This window comes from Zingiber officinale, chromosome 3B, assembly GCF_018446385.1.
Source record: "Zingiber officinale cultivar Zhangliang chromosome 3B, Zo_v1.1, whole genome shotgun sequence".
NCBI lineage: Eukaryota > Viridiplantae > Streptophyta > Magnoliopsida > Zingiberales > Zingiberaceae > Zingiber > Zingiber officinale.
In genome coordinates this window covers 129,521,593-129,535,820 of record NC_055991.1, presented here as the reverse complement: position 1 = coordinate 129,535,820, position 14,228 = coordinate 129,521,593, and the positions used below count along the sequence as shown (strand labels likewise).

Sequence of the window (14,228 nt, the reverse complement as noted above, 5' to 3'; positions counted from 1 at the left end):
ACCCAGTAATCACCTTTATAGTCCACCCAGTTACGGGTAGCGTTTGACGAAACCAAAGTATGCAACTCCTTATATAGGGAACCATGGTGACTTTAGGTCCAAGGACTCATAGTCATACTAATAGTCACATGAGAAAGTATATGACACTCATATAACGATCCATGATACTTTCTCATGGCGGGTCATTCAGTATACATTCTCCAATGCATGCCCATGTGTTAACTTGATATCTCTATATCCATGACTTGTGAGATCAAGTAATCGAGTTGACCTATATGCTACTCTCATCACATTAACATTGTCCCTGAATGTTAATACTTGACTAGGAATGATTAAGAGTAGTGTTCTCTATATCATCTCACTATCAATTCAACCAATCGATTGATATAGATAAGAACCTTCTACTCAAGGACGCTATTATACTTAGCTATTTGACACCAATACAAGTAAGTATAATAACCATAAAGAAATGTCTTTATTAGTATATAGGAATATGATACATCGAGTCCATACAACAATCATCATATGATTGACTTTAGGGCTCTAACTAACAAGTTGTGTATATTTTAGAGTTAGTGGTGATGGATCATTTGTTTATGTACTCTTATACATTGATGATATAATATATATTGATTGCAACCAAAGATCAGAGAGATGTAAGAAAGGTGAAAGCCCAACTAAGCAATGAATTTGAGATGAAAGATTTGGGTGCAGTAAATTAAGAAGATACTTGGAATGGATATTGTGAGAGGTCGGTCAGCAGGTAAATTGTACCTAAGTCATAAAGGGTGCATTGAGAAAGTCCTCAATAGATTTAATATACATAATGCCAAGTTTGTAAGTACTCCGTTAGTTGCTCATTTTAAACTTTTATCTGCCTTGTCACCATAGTTAGATATTGATGTTGATTATATGTCACAAGTTCCATATTCTAATGCGGTTGGTTTCCTTATGTATGTCATGATTTGTTCATGCCCTGATTTAGCATATGCAGTGAGTGTTGTCAGTAGATATAACCTTGGTAAGGAACACTGAAAAACAGTTTAGTGGATTTTCAGATACTTACGTGGTTCTACTGATGTTTGTTTACAGTTTGGGACAACTATAGATGGAGTTGTCAGTTACGTGGATTCTGATTTTACTGGAGAACTTGATAACAGAAGATCTCTCATTGGTTATATTTTCAGTATTTGTGATTGCGCTATTACCTGGAAAGCTACGTTGCAGGCTACCATTGCATTGCCAATTACAGAGGTTGAATACGTGACCATTACTGAAGCTTGTAAAGAAGCAATTTGGTTGAAGGGGCCTATTTGATGAGCTTAGTGAAGACTTACAGACTACTACAATCTATTTTTCTCACGAAGAATCAGATGTTTCATGAGAGAACGAAACACAATGATGTGTGATATCATTTTGTGTGTGATGTGATTGATCGTGGTGATATTGTTGCGAGCAAAGTTAGTACACACAATAATCCCACTGAGATGATGACCAAGTCACTCCCTTTTGCCAAGTTTGAGCATTGCATGAACTTGGTTGATCTTCATTGTTGAGTTTTGCCCGTAAGGGGCTTTCTGTGGAAGAGGTGAAGAGTTTGCGTTCTCTTATCGAAGAATTGAAATTTGTTTCAAGGAGGAGATTGTTATAGTTTGGTGACCCGTATTCTACTTTAGATCAGCTTGGACATTTCATGGTGCGATATTATGGATTAACAACCCATTAAACTGATCTGATTTTCAATCCATATTTATACTTACTTATAAAGTGTATTTTTAGGGTACAGTGACATAACCTTCCTTAGCCGCTGTTTTTCCTTTTGATAATTAAACCAAAAATTGTTTGACAGTAAAATATTCTCTTCTCTCTTCTTGCCGTTTTTCACTTTCAAGGGTTTTCCACGTAAATTTGAAAGTGTTCAAAATTTTGTTTCTTTTCGTGCTTCGTTTTTCATTTATTGTCATCAATTTCTAACAACATGCAATATTAACTTCCACCTCGTCGAGGATAGTTTAGGTAAGACATAAGTAAAGTGACAATACATATTTGCATTTTACTCGGTCAATGCCGGGAAATGCTCCAATCTTCTTCTTTCTGCAAACAGTGAAAGAGATCTATTTCTTCTATTCAATGAAAACGCTTAGCTACCAAGCAAATGCAAGAGAAATCATACTCCTAGAGAACATGTGACCATGCTTGCAGTAGAAAGAGCTCAGCACTCTAATCACAGTTCAGAAGTAAAGAGAGTCGTAGCATGACTTACAATAGGCAAGCACGGCGACTTGCAGTATACAATGGAGTCCATGATTGTACCCAAAACCTGCAAACACGAACAATATGCAATGCGAAAGGATGTCTATATCAAATTCGAGGATTGGAACGGAAGATGCACCTGAAGAGAGTGCAGATCAGCTAGAAGACAGAGAGAGATGGCAGTGGCTAATGAATGAGAACGAGGCCGAGTTTCGTAAGCTCCGCCCTTCAACTTGATACCGAACTGTAGTCCGATCTCCAGCGAACCGCTCGATGGTGGGTCGCTTTGCGAGAGGTTACGGAGTTGACGTCATCACGAGCCGGTGGCTCGCGGTTGGAGTTGACGTCATCACGACCAGAACTCATTATACGGTGATGATATTTCAAAGTCCGATGTTAAATTTCCATACGGTCTAAAAAATATCATTGTGATTTAGTAGGACATTCGGCTTGTCATTTAGACATCGTTTGATTCTAAATTATAATATATTTATAGAAATTTTTCTTCTAATAAAGGACATAATCAAAAAATGCTGAACTTTTATGTTGACTGTCGCATACATTTTTGATTTATCCTGATGATCGATAAAATTCTTTTATAATAATAAATTATCATCTAGGGATAATCAATGAAATTAATTAGAATTATTATTTTTTAAAAAAATAACATTACGAAGATAAATAGGGATGAATTTGAATAAATTTTAAGTCAAAAAATTTCATTATTTTAAAACTAGGAATCTTCAAATTTATATTTTTGAACACTCGCAAACAATCAAAATATCCATTAGAAAAATCAACTAAGTTCATGTCCCGACTATATTTCCAATTTCTTGCTGTTGGTGATCTTTCAACTTGAATTATATCTACACGCCTATCCGTCCGATGAGAATCAGACGGTCTAATTCGCTAATCAGGGATCGCTCGCTCGCTCGGGCACCTCAGAGAGACCCACAGGATCGACGGCTATCCACAATCGTCCCTGCACGTGTCCTTTTGGGTAGAACGTGGCTCTCTAGTCGTTCTCACAGAGACACCGGTACTCAAACGGCAACGATTTCGCTACCCACGGCATCCACCTCATCTCCATGTGGGTCCCGCACACGTCACCAATAGACCGTCGGGTGATTGTTGATTGGGCCGGGATGTCAATTTAAAAGATAAATATGGTCGCAGTTGGCCTCCATTCCCTTCTGCTTCGCATAGATTCTTACCTCTACAGGAAGACTCGGAACTGCTGGGTCCCGGTCGGACTTGATGACTCTGCTCGAATGCGCTCAGCTACCCAGAAGCAGGTAATCCTCTGATTGGTTCGAACCTAATTTCCTATTAAATATCGACGGCGAGAATCAAGATTCATTTCCTCCCTCGCACGGTTGCTCTCGTCACCTTCCGGCGCGGCAAGGATCGATCTCTAGTAGGGGAATTGGTTTTCCTGTTTATGAGGAGGAAATCCTCGATAATGGTGGCTTCGAAATTGCTGATCGCTTCAATCGCCATCCTCCTTTTGTTCGTGGGGGCCTGGGCGGACGCGCCGACCCAAGAGGAGGTCGTGGAACCCGAAGACTCGGATTCAGGGCTGAGACTGGAGTTGGAGCAGCTTAAGAGGAAGATCTTTACCTTAGGTCAGCGTGGTCTTCGATATATGAATCATATTTCTTTCAAAGCTAGTGTTTTTGATATAGTTATTTGGTTACTATTGTATTGAAATCTACTTATGAGGGTAGATTCTATTTTATTTTCTTTTTTTTATTGGTTATTTATGGGAATCTGCCTATAAGCCTACCCCTTAGTCTTGTTTCTCGTAAAGGTGTTTTCTTTGTCGCACTTTTGCTATTATTATCAATTTGATTTTACCTTCAAGGAACTGCTTTACCGTGAATTTCACTTCTTGTCTTTTCAGTGATTATTTAGTCATATGCTCCTAATTTATGTCTTTGTCAAATGGAATCTGAAAAAAGTATGTTTTTTTTTGTATGATTGATTTCTGTGATTTTTGCCACCACAGAATCTAGTAATTTGGGTAAAGTGCAAGAATTGAAGAGCAAAGATGAGCGGATCACCTATTTGGAGAATATAGTGAAAGAAAAGTCGATGACCATAGCATCATTACAGAGTGACATTGCATTGATCCAGGTGAGCAAAGTTTATGATGAGCTCAGTAACTCTGTTACTTGTTAACGAGCAACTTAGCCATTAAGTTTTCTTCTGACCGTGTAGAAAAGGGGTGATCTAGATGCAAAGGAGATTGTTAAAAAGGCACGAGCTCGAGTTGATGAACTTGAGGAGCAGGTCTGACACCACAGATTCTTCAGTTCTGAAGTATTCAGAATTTGAACGATTCTAATGCGCATTGTTGTGGCAGGTGGAAAAACTAAGAACTGAGATTAAATTAAAAAATTCAGAGAGGGATTCTTTGGATGCTCGGGCCAATGAAGCTGAAATGAAAGCAAAAGATCTTAGTTTGAAGTTGGAAAGTGTGAGTTCTTGTTGCTAATTATTTTTGCTTGTTGCTGCCTTTTGTTGAGATATTGTTCTTTCATGTTTCACATCCTTCATTTTAATTTTCCTTTAATGTGTTGCTTGTCCCTACCAACCTTGCTCAAGTCATTGTTTGTTTTACTCGTTCTACCCTGTTTCTGGATTCTGCATTATTCTTATGGTCTTTCACTGCTATTTCTCAGGATAGTTTCTGACATTAAGAATGTTAGTGGAGGTCTGTTCTTGCAATGTGTGTTGCTAAGGCACAAAATTTTCATTTTCTAGGTACTATCCAATTTGTCTAGGATTGTGGTTTTCACTACCTTCATAAATTTCTCTCATAATTTTTTCTCCAAGGATTAACTTCCAGTAGAATGAAAGGTGCTTGATGGCAGCTATTATGATTAGCATGTTATGTTGGACTATTACACTAGGGTACTACCTAAACAAAAACAAAAGTGCAAAATGAGAAATGAAGCAGGCAGTACAAAATGAGAAATAAAATAGCCATGAAAATCATATCTACTAAAACATTGATGCACATATATTACAAATCTGTTTCAGTATGCATCGTACTCCATCGTACAACCATTCTTTCCAACAAATTGCATCACTGGAGTGAAGAGGCCAGATTATCCAAAATATTCTCCTTTTCCACCTTTATATAAAACGCCCCAACATGTTGAACTAATTTTTATCCTAATGATCAAGACTACATCTCAAAACACAATCAATATGGATAGATGATTATGCTGTTTCTCTTTTGTTTGAGGTTGGTTGTTGATATGTTACAATGCATGCAATATTTGACAGTGTATGCGTTACACAAAAGAGAGGACCTTGTTGTTAGATAATACAATCATGTATCAGATTGTAATTCGAGTCCTGGTGATTGCCTTTTAGGAAAATAGAATTAATTTTGTTTACCATTATAATATGACAATTATTAGTTAGGAATTGCTAGGGTTAGTTGAATAATGCTATAATATTGTAGTTCTGAACCCAAAATTTAGCGATTGAGCTATGATTAGCATTTTGGATCATGTCTCTTCAATATTAGTATGCAATCTGCAATTCATGAGACCAATATGTTATTTGTTAACAAGGTTGGACATGAAATGTCACACAAACACGATACAACAACACAAGTTAGAGAGACAACCAGATGATGGCCCATAACCTTATGACAATGTGACATATTGATTCGACTCATTTGTCAAATAATCTTTTCTTAATGCTTTAACAACTGTTTACATCATACATTCAATTTATTATTAACTCATTATAAATTTGTAAAACTATTTCCAAATAATTAACTAGATTTATATTGTTTTTACATGGTTCTATGAAACCAATTATAATTCGATCAGCATAACACAAATTGCTAGACTACTTTTTCATAGGACCATATCTGTTGCTTCAAGTATCTATAATTTCTTGCTCAAAGGATAACAAGTCCAGCAAAAGGTTAGGTTTGTTCTAGTGTGTCAAGGTCAAAGGTGAAGCAGTTTTATCTCTTACAGCCATGAACTTGTGCATACAACAACAACCAAGCCTTTTTCCCACTAAGTGGGGTTGGCACAACCATGAACTTGTGCATCATTTTTAGAAAATAGGCATAGAAATAACGCAACTTTCTCATATTCTATTTTTAATTGACTGTGAAAGGTCCTTTTCTTGTCTGCTACATATTCTGAAAGATTCTTTATATGCTTCCTGTACATATCAACAGATATAGTAATTCCGTATTATTTCCAATCACACGGCTGTAATTTTTCACCATTGGCCCTTGTAGCTTCAAAAGACAAACGATGAGCAATACCGTAGAATTCAAAAAACTGAGCATGCTCTTCAGGTGGCAGAGGTTTGTGCTATAAACAACTATTCTTGAAAATACATTGTTACACAGGCTTATATTTACATAAATCATGGAACCTTCTTTAGGAGGAGCTTCTAAGAGTACAATTGGAAGCAACAGCTAAGTCAAAGGAATTATCACAGGTAAGAAGTCTTAGTAAATCGTAGTAGAGTTAATTCTCAGCATTTCTTTTGCTTACTTGTCTGGCTACATGATGAGTTCAATCAACAAGCTTCTTAACCTGCAATTTGCACATGATCTCATCTTTCTTTCTATTGGAATATTTGACACAATGACTTATATTGTTAAGAATATTTTGCTTGAGGGAGATGTCTTCCTGCATGACTAATTGAAAAGTTCAGTCGGGGCTGGATAATATGATTTATGCTTGAAATCTGTTAAACTGCTGCTAGATATGATGTCAAGAGTGGATCTTGTACAAACTCATTGAGTTTGAAGATTGATTGATATAAACCTCTTTCATAATAATGTGAATTCTTGACAAGACTTCATCTGGGGCTTAATATTATCCTATAATGTTTATTTTTTGTCTCTCCAATTTACCTTTGCATGATAATTCACTTAAATGGAAAAGTGGTCAGCTTTGAGTCTATTCAGATGAAATTTGATTTGGGTTCTTGTGTCAAAAACTGGACATATTTTTGTTGTTGTTGGTTTTGTGGCATATCATTGATGTACTGCTTGTGCAAGTATGCATTCTGTGGTACACTGCCATGTCTCACATAAGGCATGGGTTTGGCATTCAGTTATTTAACATTTGTAACTTCTTTTTAGTCAATTTATTCTATATAATAACAAAATGTTATAATTGAGCTGGAGTCAAAATTTTGTGTTTCTTGTTTTTAGGCTCATGGAGCATGGTTTCCTCCTTGGCTTGCTACTCACACCAATTACTATAAGGTGATTGTCTTAGAAATTTAGATGGAGTGTTAGAGAGATACCATATACATGTTAAGAGACTCCAATATGTCTTTGATATGTGCCTTTCAGGAACTTGCAACAACTCACTGGAAGGAGCATGGAGAACCAGTACTAGATGTCTTACTTCAAAAGGTGCTAAATTTTCACCTGTACTATTTTTTTTTTCTATTGAATTTGTTTGTCAGTTCTTGCTTTATCACCATGAATGCATGTCATATTATCTTACAATTTTAGTTTAATCTTGCATTGTACTTATCAATTTTGTGAAAATGTTTCTCAAGGTATCAGAGAAATCGATTCAAGCACAACAATTTATGGAACCACATTTTGAATCTTCCAAAGCTGTAAGTGGCCAACCAATGACTATTTTCAGTATCTGAATTATGTTAATTATTCATATATTTCAGTGTTGCTTGATTGGCAATCCATAAGCAAATTATATAAATTTGGTTTAATTTGCATTTGGCTTTGGTTTGGATTATATATCAGTTTACTACTTTACCGACTTTCTTTTAAGGTAGTTGATATTTTAGGCAGAATTTATTATGTTTCTAAATTATTTCATTTCCTTGAATTTCTGAAGAAATGGATGTTTCTTGTGTCAAGCACTGAACCTTATGTGCAAACTGTGTCAAGTAAAGCAGCGGAAGTTTATCACACATCTAAGAGTGCCATGTCCAGCCACATAGCCAAAGTACAAGAAATTTCAGATCCTTATTTCCAGGTACTCATGGTATTATTTCAACCAGGATGCATATATAGACATGCCTCTGTATCAATTTGTCATTACATGTTCTATTTTTTTGTTTGTTGATACACCGTGCTATGCAAATTTCCGTACCTTGTATCAGGCTGCCAAGAGATTTTCTCAACCATATGTAAAACAATTTGCTACTATTACCAAACCACATGTTGAAAAGGTGCGAGTTGCTTTTAGTCCCTATAGTGACTGTGTGATTCATGCTTATGGAAAATTTCTCGAATCAGCCACAACTTATCACCAGCAGGTAATTTCTGCTTACGACAATTCATACTGTTTTATTTAATTCGTGTCGTTAAAAAAATGACTGCTTACCAAAAAAGGTAATCTTATTTGCTTAGCATAGACGCATTCGCATTCCGTAAAATGGGCTAGAATGAACTGAAATTGCAATTTTGTTTATATATTTGCTTGTTTGTGTGGTTTATAGTGTCTCAATCAGAATTTAAGCTTAATTTAACCTAGATACTGGAGTTTTCTTTCTACTAATCAGCTTATTAAATTAGCAATAATTTATGAGAATAAGACGAGCAAACAAGTACCTTAACAGGATAATGTTCCTTCTCACTTACCCAATGGCATTTCCAATATCTGGGATCTTTCATGATCTATTTATTTTATATACTTCATTTAGTGCAATAGGGGATAAAATGAGTTAATTTGTTAAATGTACCCATGGCCATAATCACCACCAATTCCATGTTTTTGAATCATATATATTGTAAGGCGATATCATATTAGATGATGAATCAAATTATTCTCTTCTTGAAACCTCTCTTCTTTTCATGTTATGTTCTCTTCTATTTTTTCCATTCCCTCTTCTCTTCTTCCTTTCTCTATCTTCAATCTTCATCGGTTTGATGCCGGAGCCCATCACAACCCTCATCAGCTGGCCATCACAGACAATTATCTGCTTCTTTGGCTTTGTACCATGTTCACCTTGATTCCTGCTCACCGTAATTATTATTCACCCTTCTCTCCTTGTTTTGTCTGCTTCTCCATCCATGAGACAAGGTCTCATCATCCTAGATGCCACCATCCCAATTTCCTCCAAGGTTTTGTTAGTATGGGCTCCATAGTTCATAAGAGCTACATACAGCAGAGATTTGGATATGGATAAAACCCAACACCATATCTGTGTTTTCACCCTCTCAAGGTCCTTGATATTAGTTAGTGTAAGTAACCATTAGCTGTGTTCCTAGATATTCTACTTTTGAATGGTTAATGCATTTATATGGACATCTTGACATCTTTCTTGAATCAATAGAACCTTCAAAGACATTTGGGCCATCTGTTTTGCTCTCACACATTGCTTAAGGTTTCCTGCTTTTCTTTCATTTACAACAATGTGTTTATTTATAAGCAGATATGCACACTTCTTTTTTGTTCTGTTTCACTGCCCAGATGATTTATTCAATCCTGTTATAGGTCCAAGTTGGCATTCAAGAAAACTTAAAGAAATATGAATTAATAAAATTTCTTGCTACCAAAGAGCTGGTGTGGTTTATGGTACATCCTTTTCCTGATTTCCACTTATACTTGAATTTCTTGCAATCAAAAGAATTTGTTGGCAGCCATGTAACAATAATTTGGATGTGCAGGCCTCTACTCTTTTGGTATTCCCTGTTTTTCTGGCATACAAACTTTTGTCATATATTTTGAGGTCAGTTTGATCTTTTGCATTCTTCCTTATCCAGTCCCTTACATCCATCTATTACATAGTTTAAATGACAACAATTTTGTTATCTTATATATTCTTTTTTTTTTCATAATCAGTTCTAAGAAAAAAAAAACAACAAAAAGTTCTCATGCAACCCGACCACAACGCAAGCCTAAGCATAGGCATGTTGAGAAGTAAAGTTTGTTCTGGGCTTCTTATACTCATAAGGTAAATCCCCTGGTTCCTTCATGTTGATGCATTTCACATACTGAAGTTGGGTAAATGCAATTTATTGGTATCAACTGTTTGTAGCTTCTCTTTATCAACAAAAGTCTCCCATATCTCATTTTTAAGCAGTGACAATTATCTCTCTCTTTCATTATGTAACAAGTGACCGCAAATAACTTAGTAGTAGAATTTACTCAAGTTTCATCAGACATTCCATAAAACAATTTGTTTTATATAATACTCTTCCACTGTGCCAGAATGCTTTTGAGTTGGAACTTGAAATTATGTGACAAGTATCTGAAAGCTTATGAAACTGTAGAAGTATTATGAAGATTCGAGATGTTTGAGAAATAGATAAAGTATGAGATGAGAGTACACAAGTTTGAGAAACAGAGATAAACCTTTGGTAAAGACTTTGTCAAATCTTTTCCTTTCGCCGCGATTGTAACAAACAAACTAGAGGATAAGTGATGACTGAAATTTTGAGTCACAAATCTGGAGATGATGATGATTCTGTATTAATGGAAAACAGTGGACATTTTCAAATGAAACATTAAATTGGTAACTTTCCCATAGCATGGTTGTCAATATGGTATTGGCAATGGATGCTATAAAAACTTACTGTATCAGTTACATTGGATCAGTAGGATCAATGGGATCGAAATCAAAGACAAACAACAACAACAACTCATTCAACCATTCCATACTCCTACAGACATTCAAAATTGGACACTTTACCCACACTGCCCACAAAATTCTCGTTAATAAAAGAGAGACCCCAACCTCAAAGGGACTAAACCAAACCATGGATCATCCCAAAACATTAGCCTGACAGGGGTCTCAGAATTCAGAATTGACAATTTTCTCACATTCAGAGAGGGCTACTACTACAGTGGCCAGGTTACATACATGCACATTTAAAAGTTGTTCGTCCAATGAAATAACTATTACTTTCATGCTTCTTTTCTCATGATTACTTTTGGACTCAACTGTGGCAAGCTTTTCTTTTCTCCAGAACGAATAAATCTCAGTTAGAAACTTTTTTTGTCTGTTTGTGTACAGTTCGTTTGATCCCAATGTTGGTATCAGCTGTTCTTTTTATTCTTATTTCAGGTTAGTTCCATCAGATATTTTATAAATTTGTGGATAAAATTTATCTATTTTTCCATAATAGATACCTAAGCAAATTTGAATTCGTGGATTAATTTCCATTCAGGCCCTGAATTTATCTTCCGTCTCTATATGCTTAAAAAAGTTTCTCTGTTTCTATGCAGATGGACAAATGACTCGTAGTTGGTCATGTACCTTATTCCTATTTGATATCCACCGAAAATTATCAGGAGTTAGCAATCCTATTTTGCAGATGAATTAAGATAATACATTAAAAATTTTGTTGCAAAGATGACCGAGTGCATGATATATTCGGTCATTGGATATTTACACATTCATTGTTGCTCTTGGATTATATGTAAAGACTTTCAGCCAAGAGTTCCTGTTCTTATGATCTTATGTTGGATTATCACTGAAGTGTCCATTCAGATGAATATATATTGAGAAGAAAGTATTTTGATATGGGTCACATCAACTGGCTTGATGCTTTATCTACCTATTGGTCCATTCTTTGGTAACATTTACTTGCATGTTATTGTTATATACACCTCGTATAAAACTGAAGCAACTCTTCCTAGCTGCATGGCACGCGATGACTTAGGTGGGAAAAAATAACTTATGGAGGTGACATTTTTTAATATTTTTCGTTAACAAGATTAAAGGTAGTTAAAAAAAAGGTTTGAAAACAAATTAATAAGATATATAGGTTGTTCTTTTAATTAATACAAAATAACCTTATTTAAGTATCTATCAATTGGTTTATTAATTTAGTGCACGAGCTTTGCCATCTACACACGTAAGGGTATCAATTTAGATGAATTGAATGAGTTTAGTCGGATTAAGGAAAAATTTTATAAAAAAATCTTAACTTGGACTCGACTTGAATACAATTAGGAATCCTTAAACTTTACCCTAAATAATTTGATTAAAATTAAAATTTTTTTTCTATTTTTCTTGATTTTTCATTTTTATCTCAATATTTTATCATTATCATTGATATTAATATATAAAATTTTTAAAATAAAAGTTAATTTAATTCTAAAAAATCTATTAACTCTAAATTTTTTAAATAAAATTTAATTCAGATTAATCCAATTCAACTTACATCTGAAACCTTCCAATCTGCATTTGATCCAAATCTCTAATCTAAATCTGATAGTTTTCTTGGATCGGGTTGACAGATTGGGCTCATGACACCCCTGCCTACACATTAGTTAGTTGTGGTAGATGCATCACCATGCTTTATGGACATTCCAACATTTTTTTAATTTATGGAATCTAACCTACCACACGCACCAGTCATCAAACTTAATAATAGAAGGGAGAAAAGACATTTTAAGAAAAATAGTTTGAAGGAATTTTTCAATAATTTTAAAGACATTTTAAGAAAAACCACAATGCCCTATTTCTAATTGCAAAATTTGTGAAATAAGAATAAGAAAACCTCCATGATCCTGTCCGAAAGTCAATGAGATAGAAAGTTGAAGATGTGGTATTTCCGTTGATCGCTTATAGACTCCGCTCAGACCTGCAATACAGATTACGTTAGTACCAAGTCAGGGAAGGGGTCCCCGGCGTTGGTCCTCCGACGCTCAAGTTAGTCATCGGCGATGAAATAGAAGGCGAAGCAAAAATGAACAGTAGAGTACACAGTATCTCACGTATTGCGTATCTCCGCCGATACTTATACCCGCCTTATATAGAGTTCCTGTAGTGCGCATGCATGCTCCCCAAGAGCATGCTTCTCAAGGTTTTCCCTGAAAGGACTTGTTAGTAAAGTGTCCCTGACATAGTGCCTTAACGGGTCGAGTATATTTCTGAAGTGACAGTAGAGTGCACAGTATCTCACGTATTGCGTATCTCCGCCGATACTTATACCCGCCTTATATAGAGTTCATGTAGTGCGCATGCATGCTCCCCAAGAGCATGCTTCTCAAGGTTTTTCCTGAAAGGACTTGTCAGTAAAGTGTCCCTGACACAGTACCTTAACGGGCCGAGTATATTTCTGAAGTGACAGTAGAAACTTTCGTCGTATGATCTTCTGGCTGTCCATGCCCGGTGTTAGCGACACCAACTCCCAAAAGGATGTCGATGGATATTAAAGGGAGTATACTGCTAGACCGAGCGGGTTGACCGCACAATCGGAATTCCGTCGCTCTGGTGTCCCGTCCAGTCGGCCAAAACCTCGCTACTCCTGTGCATGTATCCGCTCGACCAAGGTTCCATTCTGCCACTGCCGAGATCTGTTGCCAGGCCGAGTGGGGTAGCCGCTCGACTGAAGTTAAATTCTGCCCATATCAAGCTTTGCTGTCTGGACGAGCGAGGTAGCTACTCGGCCTGACTTCTATACCTCGTCTCCTCCTCCGTTCGACGTCCAATAATCCATTAAACGTCGATCATTTGACACCTCCCCATATCGAACGTGAGATCGACCGGAACATTCTCGCCCCGATCGGGACATTGTCGCCCTGATTGATCGATGATATCTGAACGTTAATCACCTTAACTTTGACTTCCACTGTGACAACTATCTTCCGCAGGATGAGACTCCTCCTCATCACCGCATCACTCCGTGTATCAAGAAGGTTCTAAATCCATGATTAAGCAAACTAGAATTTTGGGTTATTGCCTACAACGTTCATAGTGAAATCGATATAAAAAGGAAGGAAAAAAAACCTTGAGTATTTTATATTAAGATCTTTTTCAGTGTTCGATCCAAGCAAATAAATTTTAAAAATCAAAATAATTTCAACCGCTAATTGATTCGAAAAAGAAGTTTACAAACAGATTGGCTTGTTCTGGCTTGTTCTGTTGTCTCTTTCTCGTGCAACTCCATGTTTGCAATACGACAATGTGACCAACCAGCCAATTATCAAAGTTATTAAATCAACCACTGAATGGAAACGTCACGTTATCTTTTTTAATTCTCCGACCCA

The 14,228-nt window shown here is 36.2% G+C and overlaps 1 protein-coding gene across 3 annotated transcripts; it reads left to right on the top strand.

Moving 5' to 3' along the window:
* The first annotated feature begins 3,452 nt into the window (after window positions 1-3,452).
* LOC121967716 lies at window positions 3,453-11,754 on the top strand. Of its 3 annotated transcripts, XR_006107832.1 has the most exons (17): window positions 3,453-3,548; window positions 3,659-3,878; window positions 4,262-4,389; window positions 4,474-4,545; window positions 4,619-4,732; window positions 6,530-6,598; window positions 6,679-6,735; window positions 7,460-7,513; window positions 7,604-7,666; window positions 7,816-7,878; window positions 8,118-8,258; window positions 8,386-8,541; window positions 9,723-9,803; window positions 9,896-9,957; window positions 10,071-10,182; window positions 11,245-11,295; window positions 11,457-11,754. XR_006107832.1 is itself a non-coding variant. In XM_042518116.1 (16 exons), exons 1-15 carry the CDS (start codon window positions 3,525-3,527, stop codon window positions 10,150-10,152), a joined length of 1,386 nt encoding a protein of 461 aa, XP_042374050.1. In that variant the 5' UTR covers window positions 3,453-3,524; the 3' UTR covers window positions 10,153-10,182; window positions 11,457-11,754. The 3 variants fall into 3 exon arrangements, 1 of the variants encoding a protein (XP_042374050.1); XM_042518116.1 differs by lacking the exon at window positions 11,245-11,295; XR_006107833.1 differs by having other exon boundaries at window positions 3,548-3,878.
* Window positions 11,755-14,228: the final 2,474 nt, after the last annotated feature.